Source organism: Pan troglodytes, chromosome 19 (assembly GCF_028858775.2).
Source record: "Pan troglodytes isolate AG18354 chromosome 19, NHGRI_mPanTro3-v2.0_pri, whole genome shotgun sequence".
NCBI lineage: Eukaryota > Metazoa > Chordata > Mammalia > Primates > Hominidae > Pan > Pan troglodytes.
The window spans coordinates 81,164,640-81,189,184 of record NC_072417.2 but is presented as its reverse complement, the minus strand read 5'-3'; the positions used below and the strand labels follow the sequence as shown (position 1 = coordinate 81,189,184).

General features: G+C 47.4%; 1 protein-coding gene and 1 pseudogene across 3 annotated transcripts in view; both read right to left on the bottom strand.

The window, feature by feature from the left end:
• AMZ2 (archaelysin family metallopeptidase 2) overlaps positions 1–3,779 on the bottom strand; it is a 51,046-nt gene extending 47,267 nt beyond the window's left edge. For 2 of the 3 annotated variants that reach the window (XM_024350569.3, XM_063799238.1), the window contains exon 1: positions 3,388–3,499. Coding sequence is in view for 1 of the 3 variants with exons in the window: in XM_016932814.4 (XP_016788303.1) it covers positions 3,388–3,582 (195 nt within the window). In the remaining 2 variants the exon portion in view is untranslated. Of the gene's footprint in view, positions 1–3,387 lie in introns of all 3 variants that reach the window. The other variant, XM_016932814.4, reaches the window with a different exon arrangement.
• A 5,562-nt stretch (positions 3,780–9,341) lies between these two features.
• Positions 9,342–10,731, bottom strand: LOC129137639 (rho GTPase-activating protein 27-like; annotated as a pseudogene).
• Between the last annotated feature and the right edge of the window lie 13,814 nt (positions 10,732–24,545).

Sequence of the window (24,545 nt, the reverse complement as noted above, 5' to 3'; positions counted from 1 at the left end):
TATATATATACACACACACATAATTATTTTCTTCTATAATATTATTTTACAAAAGAAGTCCATCACTAACACACGCTTGCATGCAAAGCACAAGACACATCTAAAGGCCGGGCGTAGTGGCTCACGCCTGTAATCCCAACACTTTGGGAGGCCGAGGCAGGCGGATCACTTGAGGTCAGCAATTGGAGACCAGCCTGGCCAACATAGTGAAACCCCATCTCTACTAAAAACACAAAAATTAGCCGGGCATGCTGATAGGTGCCTGTAATCCCAGCTGCTGGGGAGGCTGAGGCAGGAGAATCGCTTAAGCACAGGAGGTGGAGGTTGCAGTGAGCCAAGATCGCGCCATTGCACTCCGGCCTAGGCGACAGAGCAAGACTCCATCTAAAAAAAAAAAAAAAAAAAAGGTACTAAAATTTAAGTTGGCAAAAATTTACATGTAGTCCTTTCTACATATAAGACATAAATATCTGACACAGGATTCATTCCTTTTATTCTCCATACAGCCTCCCCAGACAAGTCTGGCAACGATTCTGACCATCCGGCAAAACAAATTACCTTTTTCCAGTTTATGTTAGTGTCCAGCATTGGTGGGTTCTTGGTCTCACTAACTTCAAGAATGAAGCCGCGGACCCTCGCACTGAGTGTCACAGTTCTTAAAGGCGGCGTGTCCTGAGTTTGTTCCTTCTGATGCTCGGATGTGTTTGGAGTTTCTTCCTTCTGGTGGGTTCGTGGTCTCGCTGGCTTCAGGAGTGAAGCTGTAGACCTTCCCGGTGAGTGTTACAGCTCTTAAGGCGGCGTGTCTGGAGTTGTTTGTTCCTCCTGGTTGATTCGTGGTCTCGCTAGCTTTAGGAGTGAAGCTGCAGACCTTCCCGGTGAATGTTACAGTTCATAAAGGCAGTGTGGACCCAAAAAGTGAGCAGCACCAAGATTTACCACAAAGAGTGAAAAAACAAAGCTTCCACAACATGGAATGGGACCTGACCGGGTTGCCACTGCTGGCTCGGGCAGCCTGCTTTTATTCTTATCTGGCCCCACCCAAAATCCTGCTGATTGGTCCATTTTACAGAGAGCCGAGTGGTCTGTTTTGACAGGGCACTGACTGGTGCCTTTACAATCCCTGAGCTAAACACAAAGGTTCTCCACCTCCCCGCTAGATTAGCTAGATACAGATTGTCAATTGGTGCTAGATACATATTGTCAATTGGTGCATTCACAAACCCTGAGCTACACACAGGGTGCTGATTGGTGCATTTACAAACCTTGAGCTAGATACAGAGCGCCGATTGGTGTATTTACAATCCCTTAGCTAGACAGAGGTTCTTCAAGTCCCCCACCAGAGTCAGGAGCCCAGCTGGCTTCACCCAGTGGATCCCGCACCAGGGCCGCAGGTGGAGCTGCCTGCCAGTCCCGCGCCCTGTGCCCGCACTTCTCAGCCTTTGGGTGGTCGATGGGACTGGGCGCCGTGGGGCAGGGGGCGGTGCTCGTCAGGGAAGCTCAGGCCGCACAGGAGCCCACGGGGGCAGGGGAGGCTCAGGCATGGCGGGCTGCAGGTCCCGAGCCCTGCCCCGTGGGAAGGCAGCTAAGGCCCTGCGAGAAATTGAGCACAGCAGCTGCTGGCCCAGGTACTAAGCCTCTCACTGCCCATGGCCGGCGGGGCCTGCCGGCTGCTCCAAGTGCGTGCCTGCCGAGCCCACGCCCACTGGGAACTCACCCTGGCCCGCAAGCACCGCGCGCAGCCCCGGTTCCCGCCTGCGCCTCTCCCTCCACACCTCCCCGCAAGCTGAGGGAGCCGGCTCCAGCCTTGGCCAGCCCAGAAAGGGGCTCCCACAGTACAGTGGCGGGCTGAAGGGCTCCTCAAGCGCGCCCAGAGTGGGCGCCAAGGCCGAGGAGGCGCCGAGAGCCAGGGAGGGCTGTGAGGGCTGCCAGCACGGTGTCACCTCTCATTAGGACAACCTACGTGGGTTTATATTTGGCTCAAGATAATACTACTCTACTTCTCCAGTAAGTATTTAAGCATTTATAAAAAATCAGAAACTTTTCAAGTTAACCACTTCTACTACCGCAGTCTCTCAGAAAGACATGACATACCTTACTTCAAGGAAAAAAGGGTCCTTTTTCCTCACAAGTATTTTCTCATAAACTTTATTTTTTTAATGCTTTTAAAAACAGATTCTAATTTAATTAATCTAGATGTGCAAAATTATAAAGGAAAAGTCTTGCCGGTTGTTGCTTCGGTTACGTTAATTTCACAATTTAGTAAATTCCAACTACGTATTTAATACAAAGCAGCCTTTGTTGGGGGGTGGGGGGTATTTAACAAAATGCATCTTAGCAACAGTCTAGAGAAACTTTTCTGTGTGAAAACAGAAGAGGGGTTACCATGGAGAAATTCATTACGGATTTCGGGAAGGCTTTTTCCTCAGAAATAGAGTGGGAAAAAAAAGTCGTTGTGTAATAAATCTGATAATGATGCTGTGTGACTTAGAAGTTGGTCCAAAAGTTCATCTTCAGCAATTATGTCTAGATGATCAACTACATATCTTCTGCAACAGGTGACACGAAACTGCATTTCCCAAGCAAGGCAAAGCGATCAAATGAGCTAAGATGCGCGTTCCTGCGGTTTTGTACTTTTATTTTTGACTTCACCAAAAACAATTTTGAATCGAATGAATAACCAAATTTGGTTGGGTCTTGTTTGGCTTTCTGCTTTGCTTTTTAATCAGCCATTTACCAGCAACTGTTGCACAGGCCCATTAGCACTCGAAGAATAAAAGCAAACATACAGGACCAGATAAAATTCCCCTACTAACCCAAATGATCCGTTTCCTTAACACAATTTTAAAACCACAGCTAGGGATGTGAAAACAGACATGTTTGTGTGTGTGTTTGTATGCCACAATCTGTCCAAACCCTTAATTCCCTTTTAAGTAACATATCTAATAAAAATCTGAAAAAAACCACATTAGAAATGCAAAGAGGTTTGTAAAACAAGAGGCTTCTTTCATTCCAGAAAACCAGACCAAAACAAGGGGAAAGAAATGAATGCAATGGATACGTGTTTGCCAAAGTTTCAATCCTGCCCGGTGGAGACACTGCACTGGCACAAATTTTGAAGAGGAAAAAGAGGAGGTTGGGGGGGAGAAAGAGAGCGAGCGAGTGTGGCCTGCAAACTGCAACAATGCAATCTCCATTTTTAACAATGCGCCTCTTTCCTCTTGTAAATCTAGTTTTTTGCCACTTGATGTGCCGTCGCATTTCCCCTCTGTTTGGGGGGGAGGCGGGGTTGGGGGGAGATCGGAGCAGGATGCACAGCACACGAGTGAGCAAGGGGGGAGGGCAGAGGAGGTGGGGAAGGAGTCTGCAGCAACTGGGCTGGGTGGGTACCTGGAGTGCTGCTGTAGGTACTATGGCTCCTGAAGCTGCTTTCCGTGCAGTAACTGGCGTCGTCGTCGTCGTCTTCCATCTCCTCCGGATAATCGGAGTCATCGTCGTCCTCTTCCATCTCATCCTCCTCGTCGTCCTCAGAATCCTGGGTCTCCTCGACGTCGCCGTCCTCTTCCTCCTAGCTCCCGTGGTCATCGTACACCACTTTGTTCACGGCCCTCCGGGCCGCGGTGGTCCGGGCCAGGTGGCCGCCGCCGCCGCCCCCGCCTCCTTGCCCCTTCCACCCGGGCGCTGGTGCTTGGGGGACCAGCGGCGGCTTCCTCCGGCTACTGCTGCTCCCCCTGGGCGAGCTCAGCCACGGCTTGGAGGCTGCCTCATCCTAGGCGGCGGCCCACCTGCCCCTGCTGCTACCGCGGTGCCGCGAGCTGAGCCCCCCGATGGGTCCGGACTTGGGCGGCGGCGGCGGTGGGGCGGGGGCGGGGGCCGGGGCCGGGGCCGGGGCGAGCGCTCCGCAGCGGAAGCCGCGGGCTGCTTGGGCTGCCTGCCCCTAATGTCGGAGCCGAGGACGGGGGAGAAGGGAAAGCGGAGGAGGAGGGACGGGGACGGGGGCGGGGGCGGGTGGGGAGGCCTGCGAGGCCGCGCGGGAGGGCCCCGCGTCGGCAGAAGCGGGTGGAGGGAAAAGGCTCATTCCGAATTGCTGGGGCCCCACTCAGGATCGGCTTCAGCCGCCCTCTTGGTTCATCCCTCTCCAGCAGCGCGGTCACGTGAGATGCGCCACAGACGAGCCTGAGACCGAGTGAGGCGGCGCGGCGGCCGCTAGGGGGAGCGCGGGGGCGTCGAGTCGGGAGCGCGGAGCCCGGATCGCCTGGGCTCGGCGCAGCGCGGTGCGCCTGGACTCGGGGCGCGGATGGCGCGGCTGAGAGGGGCGCGTAGCTCGCGAAATGCCCGGCGTCAAAGGCCTTCGGAGACCAGTCTCCGCGGACCCCTGGCTGGAGCCCAAAGCCAGCCAGACCTCCTCCCCGCGTCTCCCCTTCCGCGGCTCGGAGAGGAAGGCAGGGGAGCCCCCAAATATCATTCCCCTCCCGCCCCCTAGGGAAACTGATGCTGAAAAAGCCAGCGAGAGAAAGAAAAAAAAAAGTCGTAGAGGGGGGCGGCCCGAGCGACCGAAGGCACCGGACAGCGCCAGCGACGGAGGGAAATGGAGAGGGGGGGGGACAGGGAGACAAGCCCCCAGAATTTTGGAAACCCCAAAGCTTGGAGCTGGAGTCCTGAAATTGACTCCGATGACAGCTGCTACGGATCTGTGCCAGGAGCCACGCCCCGGGCTGCCACGCCCGGAGGGAGGGGCGCCCTAAGACCTGTTGCGTGGAATGCCCACTTGGAAAGCCTCAGTAAACTCCAGAACGCAACTACTGCACGTTCCAATGTCCCGCCACCTTCCCAGTGCCCCAGGTGGGACTTTGACCACCTCAGCAAGAACTTACCTCTCCTTTGCAGTGGAAAAGAGGGAATCCTGCCTAAAACCTACTTCACGGTGTTAAGTGTTTGTATTATTGGGAAATAACCTTAATTTATTGACCTGACAAGTCACTAGGTTTCAGCTTAGCCCAAAGGACGAATCATGATGACATTTCAGGCACCCTCAAACCTTATCACAGCGACTCAACCCTGAGTGGTTGAGGTCAGCTCTTCAGATAAAAGAAAGGTGTTATCAACATATTAATATTTATTGAGAGAAGTGACAACCGAAAAGTAATTTAAAGAAAAATAGTTGGCAGGGCATGGTAGCTCACACCTGCAATCCCAGTCCTTTGAGAGGCCAAGGCCGGATGATAGCTTGAGGTCAGGAGTTCAAGACCAGCCTGAGCAACATAGCAGGACCTCGTCTCTAGAAAAATTTTGAAAAAATTAGTCGGGCATGGTGGTGTGCACCTGTGGTCCCAGCTAGCGAGAGGCTGAGGTGGGAGGATTGCTTGAACCTGGGAGGTGGATGTTGCAGTGAACTGTGACTGCACCACTGAACTCCAGCCTGGGTGACAGAGCAAGACCCTGTCTCAAAATTTTAAGAAAAGAAAGAAAAATGCCTAACAGGATTCTGTATATCAAATGGCTTATTTCAGTCTAGTTAGGAATATGGAATACATATGTGAAATGAAAATTAAAATACGAGAACTAATTGTCAAATAAATGCATTCAATACAATTTGGTTGAGCACTAAGGGTGACAAATGTGTATATGTCTCCAGGGACCAGGTAAGTAATGTAAGTCAATAAAGTAGGCAAGATGAAGACCTAGGCCAACGGAAATGCCCATATTTTGTTTGAAGAGGATAGCCAGGCACGGTGGCTCAGGCCTGTAATCCCAGCACTTTAGGAGGCCAGGTGGGCAGATCACTTGAGCCCAGGAGTTCGAGATTAGCCTAGACAACATGGTGAAATCCTGTCTACTAAAAATACAAAAATTAGCTGGGCATGGTGGCACGAGCCTGTAGTCCCAGCTGCTTGGGAGGCTGAGGCAGGAGAATTGCCTGAACCTGGGAGGCAGAGGTTTCAGGGAGCTGAGATCGTGCCACTGCACTCCAGCCAGTCTCACACACATACAAAAAATAATAAAACTTCGTGTATGAAGGATTATCACAATTTGATGATTCCAGAAACTCCACATCAGTGGCTTCTAACATACTTTGTGTCACAAAACCCTATTAGAAATGGATAAATACTATGATCCTCTACCAAGGAAAAAAGTATGTATATAAACTTTTGTAATCTATTTCAATGGTTCTTGGACTCCTTGAAGTTTATATAACAGAATAAAAAGACTGAAGAAAAATAAAGAAATGCAATGTGTGGCCTTGTTTGGACCTGGTTTACTGCTAACAGTAAAAAGGTATCTCTAAGAAAACTAGGGCAAGTGGAATATGGACTGAGAATCAGATGATTAATTCGTTAATTACAGTTAATTTATTGAGTGTGATAATGACATGATGGTTATGGAAAAAATGTCTACGTAGAGATACATACTGAACTTCTGGTGAAACGTGATTTCTGGGATTTGTTTTAAAACACTATAGGATTTTAAAAAGTGGTCAGTGACAACTGAACCAAGAGTGATAAATTTGGCTGGGAGCAGTGACTCATGCCTGTAATCCCAGCACTTTGGGAGGCCAAGGCAGGCAGATCACTTGAGGTCAGGAGTTCGAGACCAGCCTGGCCAACATGGCGAAACCCCGTCTCTATTAAAAATACAAAAATTAGCTGGGCGTGGTGGCAGGTACTTGTAATCCCAGCTATTTGGGAGGCTGAGGCAGGAGACTTGCTTGAACCCAAAAGGTGGAGGTTGCAGTCAGCTGAGACCATGCCACTGCACTCTAGCCTGGGTGACAGAGCAAAAGTCCATCTCAAAAAAAAAAAAGTGATAAACTTTGATAATTGTCACAGCTGAATGATGGTTGCTTGGGAGTTCATTATTCTCTTCGTATTTGTGTAGTTTTAAATTTCCCATAGTAATTAAAAAAAATCAAGCCTCCCAAAACAGAACTACTGTCTAGATGAATTTTCTTGGGCCTTAAAGGCTTTTTTGTTTGTTTGTTTGTTTGTTTGAGACAGGGTCTTGCTCTGTCACCCAGGCTGGAGCACAGTGGGTTGATCTCAGCTCACTGCAGCCTTGAACTCCTGGGCTCAAACGATCCTCCCTCATCAGCCTCCTGAGTAACTGGGAATACAGGTGTGTACCAATATGTCTGGCTAATTTTTGCATTTTTTGTAGAGATGGGGATTTGCCATGTTGCCCAGGCTGTTTCTTGAACTCCTGGGCTCAGTTGATCCTCCCCTGCTTTGGCATCCCATCACAGGTGTGAGCCACAGCACCTGGCCTTAAAGGCATTTTCCTATTCTTTACCTTCTTTTTCACTTGAACCTAAATATCCGAAGGACCTAGCAAGGTATATCTATTTTTTATTTAAATGAATGATTTCTTCCAGAAAGATCTGGCTGAAGGGAAGAGAGTGCAAAGAAACCATAATCCTTTCAAGAGCAGGATACTGGTGAGAGAAAATAGATATAAAAAATATATCTATTTTTAATTTAAATGAATGATTTCTTCCAGAAAGTCCTGGCTGAAGGAAGGGAAGAGAGTGCAAAGAAACCGTAATCCTGTCAAGAGCAGGATAGTGGTGAGGTAAGAGAAGAATCACAGAAAAGGGCTTGGGTCCTGCCAGCGTTCTATCACTCTGTGCATATGTGGTCTTCACTATGTCACCTGGCACCCTCATGAAATAATCGGCTCATTGAACATGAGTTTAAAAACACATGATCTTTTAAAAGAGCAGTTCATCTCTATAGAGTTCGGTGATTCTAAATACTAAAGCTCATTAGCCGGTTGTAAAAATTCAATTAATAGCTCATTTATGTGACAGTGTTTTGGAAGCCTCTATCACTTCCTTTCTGGTTTTCTCTTACGTGCAACAATGCCAAGGTTACCAGATACATGACTCTTCTCGAGAAGTGAATTAGAACTGAATTAAGATTTTTTTTTTTTTAAGAGAGAGAATCTTGCTCTGTCATTCAGGCTGGAGTGCAACAGCACATTGCACAGGGGAGGAAACAGGACCGGAGTTGCAAAGTGACTTGTGGAGGTCACACAGTGAATTAGGGCCACAAGTGGGGCCAAGGAGCAGCCTGTCTCTGGCCAATGTCCTAGTTCCCCCCTGGGTAAGTCCCCTGCCCTCATTACCTGTGCCCCTCCCCCCATACGCCACTGCAACTGGGAACCTGCTGGGAGCTGGAGGAAGGATGGGCAGAGGGGCCACCTGGCAGGCGCCCTGGCAGCCAGGGTCATCTGTCTTCTCAGGAGATGTCAGGACCTGGGCAGTCTCCTTCCTCTTTGGTCCTGGGGCCTGGTGGTGGCCCTTGGGCAGACCTACAGAGGCCTGGCTCATAGGTAAGGGGCTGCCGCACCTCCGCCCTCCTCAGCACACACTCTCTGTGCACTCTGCCTGAGCCAGACCCTGGGCCAGATACGAGGTTCAAAGAATAAGGCCATTCCCCCACCTCCAGGGGCTCCGCTCAGACGGGCAGGAACCCTCCTACAGTCACCAGGACAGAGAATGTGGAGAGGCCAGGAAGTGCGCCACCGGGAGCCTGCGCAGGAAACGGAGGGGCGCTGCGGGGGAAGAGCGCTGGCATCCAGCCATCCATCCCAGAGAAGCTGCCTGGCTGGCTGGCAGGGGCGCGAAATAGGAACCAGCCGTGGTCTCCAGCCCCGTCCGCCGGGTGCCGTTTTCCACCCTGGCCACAAGGCGGTGGGCTACCGCTGCAGGAGCTCGAGTGAAAGCGGCACAGTCCTAAGGAAGCCAAACCAGGACGACCCGGACAGTCTGGGTGGACCCCCTGCTGCTGCCAAGTGCTTAGAAGCCTTACCTCGTTTAGGGCTCACAACCCTAATCCTTAGGTATTGTGCTTACACCAGAGGACGCTGGGCCTCGGGGAGCGTCCTCGCGTGTAAGTTAAGTGGCTGTCAGCAACTGGCAGGTGACCCAGCAGAGTCCAATTCCCCTTTCCCTAGTCTCGAAACCTGAGCTCTGCATTGTAACGAGTCGGGCGGAGGGAACATCCAGCAGCGGGCCTACGGAGGCGTGTCTCCTTCGTCTGGGCATCCCGGACTCAGTCCTGGCACATGGTGGGCATCAGTGTTCATGGTAATGACATCAGGCACAGCGAAAGAAATCAGAGGCTCCCAAGGTTCAGCGGTCATCTGTCCATCCCCTCCCTTTGGGCTAAAGAACAAACCGAGACCCTGAGAGAGGAAGGGAACTGCCCCCTAGATCATCACACAGCTGGTGGCAGATGAAAGAACGGTTCTGAGCATCCCTTTTTCCCACTCGGGCTGCCCCTCCTTGAAAAGTTCCTAAAGTTCAAAATGTCAGGGTCGCCCAGAGTGTTCTAAGGATGTAAGCGTGTTTTTAAAACGTGCTTTATTTTCGATTTCCCTGATTAACACAACCGGATTCTGAAGAGGGGAAAAAAACAACCTCACCATAACCGGACGCCTTTCTGAAACAAACCCATCTATGTTGGAAGCACCCAAACAAACCCATCTGAAATGTTGGAAGCACCCTCAAAGGGAAGCAGACGCCTGACTTTCACATCCACCCTCTCATCTGACCCCAGGCTCCTGGGAGACTGGCAAGGCTGTTGAGCCGGCGGCAAGCCCGCAATCCCGCAATCCCCCGTTCCGCGCCCTGATGCGCTTCGGAACACAGAATAGCTGGGACTTGGAAAGAGACTATGGGGCACACACCTGCTGTAGGTTACATAACCTCCCAGCAGGGCTTGGGGCAGCAGCCGGCCATCGAGCTCATTTGCATTTCTGCAGCAAAACATGAATAGTCACACAAGTTTGACAAATAAAGACCATCAACAGCCTCACATCAGTTCTAGCGCAATTTTGCCACCAATTGGATTACGAAAAACTTCTGGGCTTCCAGGCAGCTTGGAGCCTGGGAATCGCAGATGAGGGACTGGGGGCCTGCACGGCTCCCGTTTCGCGGCTGGGGAGAGGGAGCTCATTCCAAGTCTTCAGACAGAGGTGGGCATCGTGCCCGACGCTGAGCGTGGCAGGTCTCCTCGCGCCCCGGCTCCGTGCGGGCGCAATCCCCAGCGCGCCACCCCTGTTCCCCGCTCTCCTCCCGCGGCGGGCCGTGCACATCCTGGATGGCCTCGTAGACGGTCTCTGAGTCGCTGCGCGCCAGGGGCCGCGGGCACATCCAGGAACCCGCCACACTGCAGGCCTTGAAGCTGCCGTTGCTTCCGAGGTGGCCGGCGGGAGGCGAGACGGCGGCGCGCGCCAGATAGTCCAGGGACTGCGCAGGCCGCAAGTACAGGCAGGCGGGCAGGCCGGGCGCCAGGCTGCTGCGCTGGGTCGCGGCGCCGCGTTGCGAAGGGCAGCACAGGGAGCTGGCGCGGCCTCGGGGCTCCGCGGGGGCGCCGTCGGGGCCCGCTGCCGCCGCCGCGCTCACAAGCCGGTAGTCGTAGGTGAGCGGCTCGGTGGCCGAAGGGACTGTGGGGGGGACCTGGCGGCGCGGCAGTGGCAGGTTGTCTCGTCCGGGCTTTCCTGTTCGCGGGGAGGTCATTTGCCCAGCGCAGGCAGCTCGCGCACGTACTGCGCGGGCAGGTAGAAGGGGTGGCCGCCGGGCTTGCGCCGCACGTGCCACCAGTGCTCCGTGCTGCGCCGCAGCAGCCAGTAGCGCTCATTGGGCCAGATGGCCACGCGGAGCCAGTCCTTGCGGGTATACTCGAAGGGGTGCTCCACGAGCAGGTACACATCCCCCCCCACATACGCCGCCATCGTGGCCGCGGCATTTTTCTGCAGGCAACAAGGAGGAGGGCCGTAGAGGTCAAGACCACCGAGCCTGGAATAGCTCCGCACTCGGGGACAGACTTGGGTTCGAGTCCCGATGCTGCATTCGCCGTTCGCCTTCGGGCCTGAGTTTTCCCATTTCTAAAATGGGGACTTGAATAAAATCACATGTAAGGCTTCCATTCTTACACTCAGTACTGGAATTAGGACAACCCCTTCATTCCGTGGGGTTGATTCTAAGATTTCAGCCTCGCTTCAGTCCTGCGGTGGGGAGATTGTGAGTAGTCTTGGTCCAAATCGACTGCGAGGGAAACTTTGGTTTTAAAACGCGGGGTGATTGCCCGCTCTGAGGTCGACACCACGCTTACTCAGTTGACTGAGCCTTAGTTTTCCATCAGTCAAGTGGAAAGAGCAGCCCATTGCCTGCCGCTCCCCGGGCCCTGTCCCGCCTGGACGCCTGCCGCCCGCAGAGAATCCGCAGAGTCCCGTAGCACCGCCTCCCTCCAGGAGCCTGCGCCCCGGCCCCTGGGTCAGGGTTGGGATGCGGGCTCTGCAGACGCCCCGGAGAACAGCTTTACCTGCGGGCTGTCCCTGCCCGGTTTAGTCCAAGGGCCTTGGTGTGAGGGCCTCCGCTGTCAAGGCGGGGGAACCGGTTCTCTTGGTTTCTCTCTCCTTCCCCAGCGGCTTCAACGCAGACGTGAGCCCCAGCCGGGCCCGCCCCGCCCCCTGCTCTCCGGCTCTCACACCGCACCCCCCCCCCGAAAAAGGCTGCCCACCTGCCCTGGGACCCCCCGGCTTCCTCCACGAGAGTGACCCCTGGAGAATGCACTCTGAGACAGTGACTATCCGTGCGGAGTCCCAGAGCAGGGGCCCCCAAAGCTCTCCGGAGTGGTCACAAGCCCCGCTCCCGCCCCGGCTCCAGTGTGTCAGGGATGGGGGAGAGCCTAACTAAATCTGCCTGCACCCCTCCACCAAAGCCACGAGTCGGTGGTCTTCTCCGGAAGTGCATGGCCCCTCCAAGCTCCCACACTGACCACATCTCCTCCTGCCTCCTCCGGACCAGGGGCCAGGAGACCGCCGCTTGCCGAGGCTGAGGGACTGAAGGAGCAGGGTCCAACCAGGCCCCCCGTAGGGCTCCTTCGCCACTTTCTCAAGCGTTCCTCGACGAGGAAAAAGTGTAAACTGAGTCACTAAGCACACTGGGTCCCGGAGGCGGGGTCATCGAGCTGCCCAGAGCTGGACCAACAAACCCCAAGGAGGACACTGCCCCGGCGCCCCTTCCCCATGGACGCCGCAGCGCACTCACGTCGGCTGGGCGGGCCTCAGGGAGCCCAAGGGCCGGGTGGGCGGAGCCGGCAGGTTAGGCCCCGACCATCGCCCTGGGCGGGGCTTCCAGGGGCGAGGCCGGAGAGGCTGCACGGAACCGGAGCTGGCAACGGGAGCGAAGAGGGACAGGGACACTCAGGAGTGCTGTCACCGATACCCAAAGCAGCTGTGTCTGGGCGGGGCGAGGAGGAGCCAGAATGCCTCTGCTGGGGACCTTGGGGGCATGGGGAAGACGAGGCCCGAAGCAGAAGGCCGGGGCCTGGAGCCGGGAGGGCTGCGTCTGAAGGGGCGCTGGCTGATCGCTAGCAGAACCCAAGGAGGGTGAGGCCGCCCCTGCCCCGCCTTCCCCCTTATCCCCTCACCTGGGGATTTGCTGTCCCGGAGTCCCTGCGTCCCTCCCGCACGCGGCTCTGGGAATGCTGGGCTGAGGCTGGTTGTCTTGTCCGGGCGTTCCCGCTCGCGGGGAGATCATTTGCACCCTGAATCCCCCACTGCGAGCACTTCCCACCGGACTGCAGACCGCCAGCTCCGGGCCCACCTCCCTCACCAGGGCCTTTCCCCGCACAGCCCGGCCGGGCTTGGAAAAACTCCGAGCGGGATTCCCAGCGCAGGGACGCCCACCGGGCGCGGTGTCTCGGGCTGGATAAGAAGGGGACCCGGCCACGGCTCCTTCCCTGACCTGGGGGCACACAGAGAAGGAGAGAGATTGGTGGGGGGGGGGGGGGGGCGGGGTGCCGGGAGGATCCCTGGAGCGCGGGAGCGCACCAGTCGCCAGGAGGTCTCCTGCGTCCACCGCCCAGGCGACGCAAGATACAGCGGCGTCAACGCCTGGGTGGGCGTTGGGGGCCTCCCTGCTGCCCTCCCGCCCAATGGAGGGCAGCCCTTCGCCTACCTTCTGCTTCGCGTGGGATGCGGCCCGCGCAGATCCTGCCCCAGCGTGGAACTAAGGGGAGCAGGCGCGCGGAGCTCCCAGGTGCGGACCAGCCACCTGCCGCACCCTTTCCTCCCCCGCCCTGTCCCCTTCCCCACCCCCTACCCCCACCCCTAACCCCACTTCCCACCTCAACCCCCGCTCGGCGCCTAACTCCCGACCCTGCCTGCCCGGGCAGCTCGGGGCGTCCGCTCGCCGGCCTCGCCTCCACTTGCCCCTGCAGACGCGCGTGGGCTCGGCGTTCCGCGCTCCCTCCTCCACCGCGCGGCTCCCGCGCTGCCAGGTTTCCTGTATAACAGTATAACCAGGGAGGCACCGGCGGAGAGCGCCTGGCAGAACTTCCCGGACTGGGTCTGGGCTGCAGTTGACAGAGACAATCCCCGGCGCACTGGCTTCCTGGCGCCGGGCCAGCGCCTGAGGAGCGAAGACGCCACCCCCTCCCCTGCTGCACTTCCCGGGATCCTGGGCCACACCTGGCTGTCTCCAGGGAGGAAGAGGCCGCGGGGCTGAGGTGGTGGGACTGGGGATGGCGGGAATCTCCCCCGCAGCTTCTCCTGGCCAGATTGCCTTCCCACCATCCCCCAGTCCCTCTTGATCCTTGTGGGGAAAGAGGGCCACCTCCAATCCGTCCACAGGGTAAGCTCAGAACAACCTCCTGGAGGCCAGGACTCCAGCCCCAGGGCCCTCTGCCTTGGAGGTCTTCTGTTTGGGAATTATCTGCTTCTCTGGACAAGCTGCCTCGCCCTGATCTGAGCCTGCGCTCACTCCACACATCACAAGCCACAGCCCCAGCAGACCCCCTGCCCTCAGGGGCCCCAGGAAATAGTTGTGCCTGTGGACCTGGCTGTGTGTGTGCAGAGCTGGCTGATTCAGGCTAGTGTTCTGGGAGGAAGAGACGCCCGCACCCCAGGCCATGGCCCCTCTTGACACCACCTCCTGGGGGTCCAAGGTTGGGTAGGAAGCTGAATCTGGCCACACTCGTTCTGGAACTCCCTTATCTCTATATGTTTGCCCCTGCTAGGCGTTGCCCACCCGTTGAGTCCACACTTACTCTGAGAATCTCAATGTGTCTGAGGCCTGGTGGCACCTTGGGACCCTCCAGGGTGGGCACACAGCAGAATTCAGCATTGGTCTTTGGTGCCTGACCTGCTTAGAAAACAGTGACTGGAGGAATCTTCTCTCCCTCCCTACCTTTTAGGTCTCTCCCCACCTGCAGCACAGCCAGGCAGCGGCTGGCAGTAGTGATGGTCTTTGCGTGGGGTCAGGCATGTATGATGCCCCACTCTGCTGCCTGGTGGCTGGTAGGCCTTGGGAGTTCTGCCTTATCTCTGCAGCTCAGCTTTCTTTCCTATCAACGGGATAGTAACACCCACCTCACTGGATTATTGGGAAGATTAAATGAGGTCCACTAAGCAGTGCTTATCACATGCCTAGCGCACACCATATATCAGCTTTTTTTTTTTTTTTTTTTGAGACGGAGTCTCGCTCTGTTGCCCAGGCTGGAGTGCGGTGGCACAATCTCAGCTCACTGCAACCTCCACCTCTGGGTTCAAGTGATTCTCCTGCCTCAGCTTCCTGAGTAGCTGGGATTACAGGCACCCACCATCAGCTATTTGATTTGAGCTATTATTTGAGCTCAAATCAAGGAAACTTGATTTGAAAATTACATGATTTCTTTGCTTTATAAGTTAAAAAAATGGTTTAAAAGTTTAACAAATGGTTGAACTAAAATGAATAGAGCCTCAGTGACCAGTAGGAGAATTCTGAGTCTACCATATGTGTAACTGTAAAAGGAAAGGAAAGAGATATTTTGGCAAATAACTCCTTGGCAAATATTTGGCAAATATCAAAAAAGGCTGAATTAAAATTCTGGTAGAATTTTTAAAATAAATTGACAGGTGAATTCTAAGATTTATATGTATATGCAAAGGATCTAGAATAGTCAGAACAATTTCGATAAAGACTAAGAAACTGGAGGATTTGTTTTACAGAACCTCAAGTTTTAATATAAATATACACTGTCAGGAGACACTAGTATTGGCTAAGGAAAGAAAAATAGACCAATACAATAGAATAGAGATTACCGAACTAGACACACACACATATATGTTTAATTTACTTTTGATAAGATGCCAAGCAAATCTATGGGTAAAAGAAAGAGTTGCCACATGGTGCCAAACTATATTTACATATATTAAAAAAATAAACCAACCTTCCATGAAATGCAAAAATTAACTGAGTGGATAATAAACCTAAACAGAGGGCTAAATAACTGTATGTATTCTAGAAGAACGCATTGGAGAAATTACTTCTGACTTTGGAACATGCAAATGTTTCCTAAAGAAGGCACAACACCTACAAAATGTGTTTTAGAACGATAAATTGATTTTATTAACATTGCAAACTTTTGCTCATCAAAATACGTGGAAAAAATAAGGTGGCCGGGCACGGTGGCTGACGCCTGTAATTCCAGCACTTTGGGAGGCCGAGGTGGGCGGATCATGAAGTCAGGAGATTGAGACCATCCTGGCCAACATGGCGAAACACTGTCTCTACTAAAAATACAAAAAATACAAAAACAAAAACAAAAAACATTAGCTGGGCATGGTGGCAGGTGCCTGTAGTCTCAGCTACTCGGGAGGCTGAGGCAGGAGAATCGCTTGAACATGGGAGGCAGAGCTTGCAGTGAGCCGAGATCGCCCCACTGCACTCCAGCCTGGCAACAGAGCGAAGTCTCTAAATAAGTAAATAAATATCAAAAAAATAAAAAGCCAGAGACAGAAAAAAATTATTTGTACTATATGCATACCTGACAAGTGACTTCTATCCAGGACATATAGTTTTTCTACAAATCATTAATAAAAAGACAACTTAAAAATGGCAAAGTCAGCCAGCCATATTGGCTTTCAAGGGCTATAGGATATTACGAGCCTTATATAAATACACAGATACACATTATTAAATATTTCATTGACATTTTCATGAATAAACCAGAAAAGCAACTTATTAGTTTAAGATCAAAATAATTGGAGTCAAATAATTCCAAATTATAACTATATTTTTGCCATTTCCTCAAAAGCCAAAATAGAGATGAGTTTATTTTATTTACTACTTCATGTATTTTCTGATAAAAAGAAAGGTGCATATTAAATAGTATTTAAAAATAACCAAAGGACATGAAATTAGTATACCAAAGGCATAGCCACACCCCCATACTTATTATAGCATTATTCCTAATAGTCAAGATATGGAATCAAGCTATATGTCCATGAAGAGATGCTTGGATAAAGAAAATGTGGTCTATATACACAATGGAATACTATTCGGTCATAAAAAGAATGGAATCCTGTCCTTCCTGGCAACATGGATAAACCTGTAGGACATTATATTAGGCGAAAAAGATCAGGCACAGAAAGATAAATACTGTATGTTCTCACTCAAATGTGAGACCTAAGTAATATTTAAGCTCATGGAAGTAGGGAGTAGAATTGTGAGTATTAAGACGCTGGGAAGGGTAGGGAAAAGGAGGATGGGGACAGTTTGGTTAATGGATACAAAATTATAGCTAGATGGAATGATTTATGGTGTTCTACAACACTGCAAGGTGAATATGGTTAACTGTAATTTATTATATATTTTCAAAAAGCTAGAAGAGAGGATTCTGAATGTTCACAACACAAAGAAATGATAAATAAAGTGATGGATATGTTAATTACTCTGATTTGATCCTTACATATTGTATAGATATATCAAAATATCACTCTGTATCCTGTAAGTATAATTATTGTGTCAACTAAAAAAAGGAAAAAATAAGTATTCTATACATTGAACAACGATAAAAAGACATTCAAATTGGCATACACATATATCTGTTTAATAACTTTAGCTAAATTATATGCTTTACTAAGCATTCAAGTCTTTTCATTTTATACTCAATTTATACTCTCATTTCTCAATGCAAGCAATAAAGTTTCATTAGCATCCTGGTATCTCATAATTATCAATAATTACTATTTATTAAGTTTATAGTCTACACTACCTTGTTGGTAGACACAAACTATTTTGAGACAATTTATAGTAGGGTGGAGAACACTTAGAAATAATGTTTTGCCAATAAATCTATGGAGGATTCATCACAATGGAGGAAATTAATTGGAAGGTTCAGAGGAACATTCCGTTCTTTATCTGGATGGAGTATGGTAGCAAAGGAAATTGTTCATGTTAATAATCGATACAGAGCCTTTGCTTTTAAATGTTATGTTATTGTGGATTATGCTGTGCTTGGAAATAAAAGTCACCATCCATACTAATAATTATCATAGTGACTAGAGAATCAAGAAGAAAAATACTACAAAATAAAGTTTGACTATGTAAAAGTAATAGCAACCCAGAGTAAACTCATATGAACTCCTACCTATTCAATGCCTTAAAAACTATTTACCTTATTAAATGTGTTAAACATTTGCCATAAATTATCATCCCAAATTTTATAAATGCTAAGCCTTAACATTGACTATGCATGTGTGCTTATCAGCTCATGTAACTCATTATTTTTTAAAATTCCACTTACGAGAGCGAAGGCTAGTTCAATTCTCTACATGGCAGGGGGTTAGAGATAGGGTTAAACTGACAGATTAATTTTCCAACTTCTATCAGAATTGAGTCTCAAAATAGGAGTAAAGTTCAGTTACTAAATATGAAGAAAGTTATATCTGATTTAGTTCCTGCCTGCTTTTCTTTCCATGAACCAAATTCTATTCTTCATAAATTCTACCCACTGGTGAGGATTATGCAAATGGAGAAATATGTACTTTACATTGGAAAATAATCTGTCTACCCTCTGATTTAAACTGCTAACTATTCTAAATGTCTTACACTATTCTCTACTAGTCAGATTGGATCTCGTTATCTGTCCAAAATGGTAACTGAAGTTACTGAACTCTAAAAATTTTTTATTCATTGAATGCCATTGCAAAACCTTTTTAACATCACTCATCTCGGGTTCAAACATCCCAGCATCCTTACAAATAAACTTTCCTATCTTGAAACTAAATTTCTTTTTGGTAGCTTTAATTTAGTCAAACTAAAAACAGAGTTTATTTTCTGATAATCACCTGTTTCTACATCACATTCATGTTTGAAAATGTGTCATGAACTAATAATGTATAGCATAATAATTTTAACATTTATTTGCATTGATCAAAAATACACCTTTAAAAATTGGCAAATCTTATAAAATTACAATAAATCACTTTCTAATGAATGCATAAATCTTATATAACGTTTTCAAATTTGAGATTACAATGAAGAATAAATTTTCATGTGGTTTTAGATTTTAATTCTTAATTTTACTTTTATAATGTTTGAAATTGAAGTTTGACCTCATGGCTAATTATTCTTAGTTATACTGTATTTTACAGTATTTGAGATATCTGAAAAATCAAGAATTTGTTTTTCTAAGGGCTCTGTGGTTTTGAAATAGGATTGTCATACTCTACACCATAATTATTTAATTATGTAAAATCTTAATGTAAATTTGCATTAGATGTGGGTTATTAAACTAATTTAGGTATGACAGCTATAATATTCCAAATAATATGAATTCCAAAATTCTGTTTGGAATGAAATTCAAGAGCAATGAGAACTTGACTTGACATAAAGGCTAGTTTTATAATAATCATCAGTTGATAAGGCATTAGAAATATTAATTTTCTGTACTTTTACTATGACTCATTGGAACATAATCTCAATTATGAATCCAGATTCATATACCAAATAATATATATTAATATGCACAGTTGATCATGGTGGAAAATATACATATATTAGTTTCTGAAGAGTTTTGAAGAAACCAATAATAAAATGCTAGAAAATATGTATGAAATAACCAGATAGATGATGTATTAGAAGGCAAGGAGGAGCAAGTCACGTCTTACATGGATGGCAGTAGGCAAACACGGAGAGCTTGTGCAGGGGAACCCCTTTTTTTAAAACCATCAGATATCGTGAGACTTATTCACTATCATGAAAATAGCACGAGAGACTTGCCCCCATGATTCAATTACCTTCTACCGGTTCCCTCCTACAACACGTGGGAATTCCAAATAAGATTTGGGTGGTGACACAGTCAAGCCATATCAGATGGATATAGACATATTTTATACATCTTTTAAATGTGATGCTTCCTGTTCACTTTTGGCACAGGCTGTAGGTCTCAAACTAATGCCAAGAATACCCCTATTATAGTTACTGAAACTTCATAGGGTAATCATTCTAGTTTGCTCAGGATAGCATCAGTTTATGCTCATGGAGTAGAAGATAGAATATTGCTGAAGTATCAATTCCCTCCATTGGAGCCAAGTTTGAAGAGGCTGTGTGATAAGAATTAATGGGGTGCTGGGCACGGTGGCTCACGCCTGTAATCCCAGCACTTTGGGAGGCCAAGGCGGGCAGATCACCTGAGGTCAGGAGTTTGAGACCAGCCTGGCCAACATGGTGAAATCCCCTGTCTACTAAAAATACAAAAATTGTCCAGGCATGGTGGCACACAAGGCAATTATCTATAAACTCTGTGACAAGACTGGTAGCCTCAATTTTCCTCTCATGTAACATAAACATAACTCATAATTTCCTGTGGTTCCCACTGACCAAGCTCACTGACAGCCCAGAAGACTTGTGCAGGAAGAGCAGCATTATTAGTAACCTTCTCTTCATACCAACTGAAATAAGGAGGAATTAGCTATTTTTTGGCTGCTTGGGTCTTCAAAGTCCTACAAGCTGTCCTTGAATGATTGATACAATACAATTTGCATCTGGTAAGCATTGAAAAAGAGAGGTAGGTTATCACTGGTTACATTATCGTATTATCCTCATGTTAAAAAAATTTTTCTGCTTATGTGTATCTCTATATCTTACACTCCTAGAAAAGATGATGGCAGAATTTAAAGCACCAAGTGGTGACTTATCAAACCCATCCCTATTTATTGTAACACAACTATAAATAATAGTGCTTGGTTAAAAAATCCAGGACAAAGCCGGGCACAGTGGCTCACGTCTGTAATCCCAGAACTTTGGGAGGCCGAGGCGGGCGGACCACGAGGTCAGGAGATCGAGATCATCCTGGCTAACACAGGTGAAACCCCGTCTCTACTAAAAATATAAAAAATTAGCCAGGTGTAGCGGCGGGCACTAGTCCCAGCGACCCGGGAGGCTCAGGCAGGAGAATGGCGGGAACCCGGGAGATGGAGCTTGCAGTGAGCTGAGATCGCGCCACTGCACTCCAGCCTGGGTGACAGAGCTAGACTCCGTCTCAAAAAAAAAAAAAAAAAAATTCCAGGACAAATGGTATATGTATGTATACATTTTTTTATCTGAAAATTGTTTATCACATTCACAAATGAAACTATTTGAAGTAATATTGCTGCAGTTTCCATGGAAACAGATATGTGGTTGACATTGGCCAATCAGTTGAGCAATTCATTCCTATACCAATGAAAAAAAGTTTATTTACATTGCATATCAATATTGTAACCATCAATTTTCCCTCAATTCTTTAATGATGAAAAGATCAAATTCTGACAAATGTAATTTCAGTTATGAAACTATGTTATATGATGGTGCATTTAAATTGAAATAAAAATTAATTTTGATACTTTACCTAAGTTTTTCCTCTTCTGACCCCAGACTATAATATAAAATATTTTTTCTGGCTAGTGGTATTTGAACTTTATTTAATTTACATAATATTTTAAATTTTTAATTGTTTTTTTCATGGTAGATAGTATTAGTACATGTAAGTACCAGTTTTTCAACATACAGAAAATATTGCAGTGGTAACTTACACAGTGACACATTCAAATGCGTATTGTGTCTCACCCTTATCCCCTAGCCAAGAGAATAATTCAAAAGGAGAAATAGCTGCCTGGATTCTCAGAATTATGTGCATAAACTTGCAAATTCAACACTTCTTTGTCCTTGCTGGCATATCAAATTTTCCAAACCTCACTTACACATACTATTGTGGTTCCACTATATCAGTTAACACAGCCTTCCATAACATACTTGTACTATGCATATTTAATCATCTTATAATACGCTTAGTAGAGGAATGTGCCTTGGAAATCTCAGGGCACAGCAAGTGGACAAATGCTGTTACAAAACAACTGCATGTAATTTGGCAATATGCTTTTTTCCTCAGTTTAATTAAGCTCTTAATTTAATTTATAAGCAGCTTTTGCCATTATCATTGATGTCTTTCCAATTCCTTATATACTGACATTCCTGCCTCACTAATGCGGAACTCTTCTTTCTTCATTTACCTCCAAGCAACCCTAAACATAATGAAAATATAAATAATGAAATTGTAAATAAAAATCATTATGTTTCAAAATGCTTTCCAAACACAAAAACTAAATTAACAGTAGAATGCTCTATAGTCCATGCCCTAATTAAACCTTAGTGAGTTTTATGAGCTAAATTGTGCCCACCCACCCCCGCCAAATTCATGTGTTGAAGTCCTAACCCTCAATGTCACAGAGTATCTGTATTTGGAGACAACGTCTTTAGAGAAGTACACAAATAAGGTTAAATAAGGTGAGTAGGGTGCGTCCTAATCCAATGTGACTGGTGTGCTTCTAAGAGGAGAACATTTACACACAGACACATACAGAGAAATGACGATGGAAAGACACGGGGAGACGATAGCAGTCTATGGACCAATCGAATAGGTCTCAGAAGAAACCAAACCTACCAATACCTTTAATCTTGGACTTTTGGCATCTAAAACTGTGAGAAAATAAGTTTCTGTTTAAGCCATCCAGTCCATGGTACTTTGTTACGACAGCTCTACCAAACGAATGCAGTGAGCTTTCTCAATTGTTTTGGCAATTCTACATATTTCATTATCTTCTGAGATTTTAAAAATGAAGTAATTATAATTAAAGTTGCAAATGGAGTATTAATGTTATAAAAAATAAGCACTCTTTAGATATTTTTATAGTGCTCAAAGTTTAATGACTTAAAGCACCTATGGCTGTAAGAAAGAGAAAGAACGAAAGAAAAAAAGAAAGATCTTCACTAAGAAGCAAACCATTCTATGCAGTTATAATAAAACCACTAAAATAATATCCCATGAACTATGAATGCATACATGCAAATTAATATTCTGACACATGGTAGAAATTTTCTGGCCAAATATCCTTTAAAACTCTTCGGACGGGCAAAAACGGATGCTTTAGAGATGGTCTATTAAATTGCTTTATCATTCACTCCAAATCAGCAATTTGAGTGCTTTCACTTTTTCTCTAGCCTGCCTTAACTTTAATCACCTGATATACCCCAGCGTAAATCAGGGGTATAACTTGCTCCTTCTATCACCAATGCCAGTACGGTCAAATGAGAATTTGATCCACATTATAGAGACAATATATTCAGTGGCTATTATTGGTATTAACTTCTGTAATGATCTTGGTACTGAGCTACTATCAAGTCCAAAACGACTCTTTGGAAGATTGCACTAGGTGAATTTTACAGCCTACAATGGCTTATTGAGGTCTTCCATTAAATCTTTTCTTGTTTTATTTTGTTGTTTGTTTTTGAGACAGAGTCTGGCTCTGGCCCAGGCTGGGGAGCAGTGGCGCGATCTCAGCTCACTACAACCTCCGCCTCCCGGTTCAAGGGATTCTTCCGCCTCTGCCTCCCGAGTAGCTGGGATTACAGTTGCCCACCACCACGCCTGGCTAATTTTGTATTTTTAGTAGAGACGGGGTTTCTCCATGTTGGTCAAGCTGGTCTTGAACTCCAGACCTCAGGTGATCCACCCACCTCAGCCTCCCAAAGTTCTGGGATTACAGGCATGAGCTATCACACCCGGCCTCGAGTCTGCTGGCATCTTTATCTTGATTTTCTCAGTTTCTAGAACTGAAAGAAATACATTTCTGTTCTTTATAAGCCACCCAAATTATGGTATTTTAGTACAGCAGCCTGAATGGACTAAGATACTCACTCTGGCAGAAGTTATTGATGATATTGCCTTTGTCCTAGGTACAAATACAGATCAATCTCAACTCATTGGCATGGGCAGTGATAGACAATAACATTACCCTAGTTTTGTTTTTGTTTTTGTTTTTCTTTTAGTCATCCTGGTGTCTGTGCCGTTGCTCATACTTCTTGTCCTTGGATCAAAGAAACAAGCAAGTTGGAACTATTATATATTGTTTCATGGTATAAGCTATTTGGCTAAGGTTGATCCCATAATCTATCAAATTTGTTATTTTGGCCTTGATTTGGCAATTGAGGTTCCTGGTTCCAAATCACCTTATAGGAACTATTAATTATTCTGGCTTTATAAGAGTGGACATGATGCTGCGTGCTATCTAGATTCTTAAAAGCTTCTGCATATCTGCTCTCTAGTCAAAATCACCATGATGATACAAAAACAAAAAGGTCAGGAATATTTTGCAATACAGTTTTATATGGAGTTTACTGAATAATCTCTGAGTGATAAAGAGCTAGATTTCCAGCTTTCCTTGAATTGGCCAACCTCTTGAAAGTAAGAGAATGACCAAAAGGGGTGACTAAGAGACTGAATATACAAATACAATGGCCAGACCATAGATTAAAGTAAAACCCTGACCCACCTCTACAGCAACCAGTCCAGAAAGTCAAAAAACAACCCTATAGCAACCAGCTGAAAAACAGCCAGGGCTTCATTGACTCACAGCTTCCTTAATTTTTGCGCCTGCTTGCAACTTAGGACCCAATGAAGAAAGACAAATATGCACACATAACCAATCACATTGGATGTCCTAGTTCCAGCTAGCTGACCTACAGCTTCTCCATGCCAGTGGCCTCCAATCAGGGCATAACTGAAGCCTTTGCCAAGCCTATGAGGCCCAGGTGACTGCAGCCCCCTGCAGGTCCTGCATGGGCTTATTGATTTCATGTTTTTGAAAAGCACTTTTTCTGTGGCTCCTCCCATTATTAAGATAATACATGTCTATTAACATTTTAAAATTAAAGAAAAGCCCAAAGACCAATCAATATTTTGTGTCATAACCCAGAGATCACCATTATTAACATTTTAGGGTATACCCTTTTCTGTGCATTTATTGACATATGCATCTATTTTTTATAAAGTTGGAATCAGACAGGACTCATACTGCTTTATAACAAGCTTGGTTCACTTAATATTATACCTTGGGTACATATTTATGTTCACCAAATGCTTTTGAATAAGATGGATCCTAAAGTCTTTCAGAATTTTCCTTTTCTCCAGCTGAACGTAGCCACTTTCCTAGCTGTGTTACCACGAGCAAATTAACTTCAGTTTCCTCATCTGTAAAAGGAGGGTTAACAGTGTCTGTGTCGGGGTTGTTGGGAGGGCAGATGTGGCAGTGTGTGCCTGTCACACCTCCTGCCCATTCACCCACCCATCCACCCATCTACCTAATTCATTTGGTCAAGTGTTTGCCTCAAGGGGTGCAAATTCGGTTTTCTCCCAAGGGCACAGATTTCTACTAAGAGACACAGAAACACAAGGAAGAAG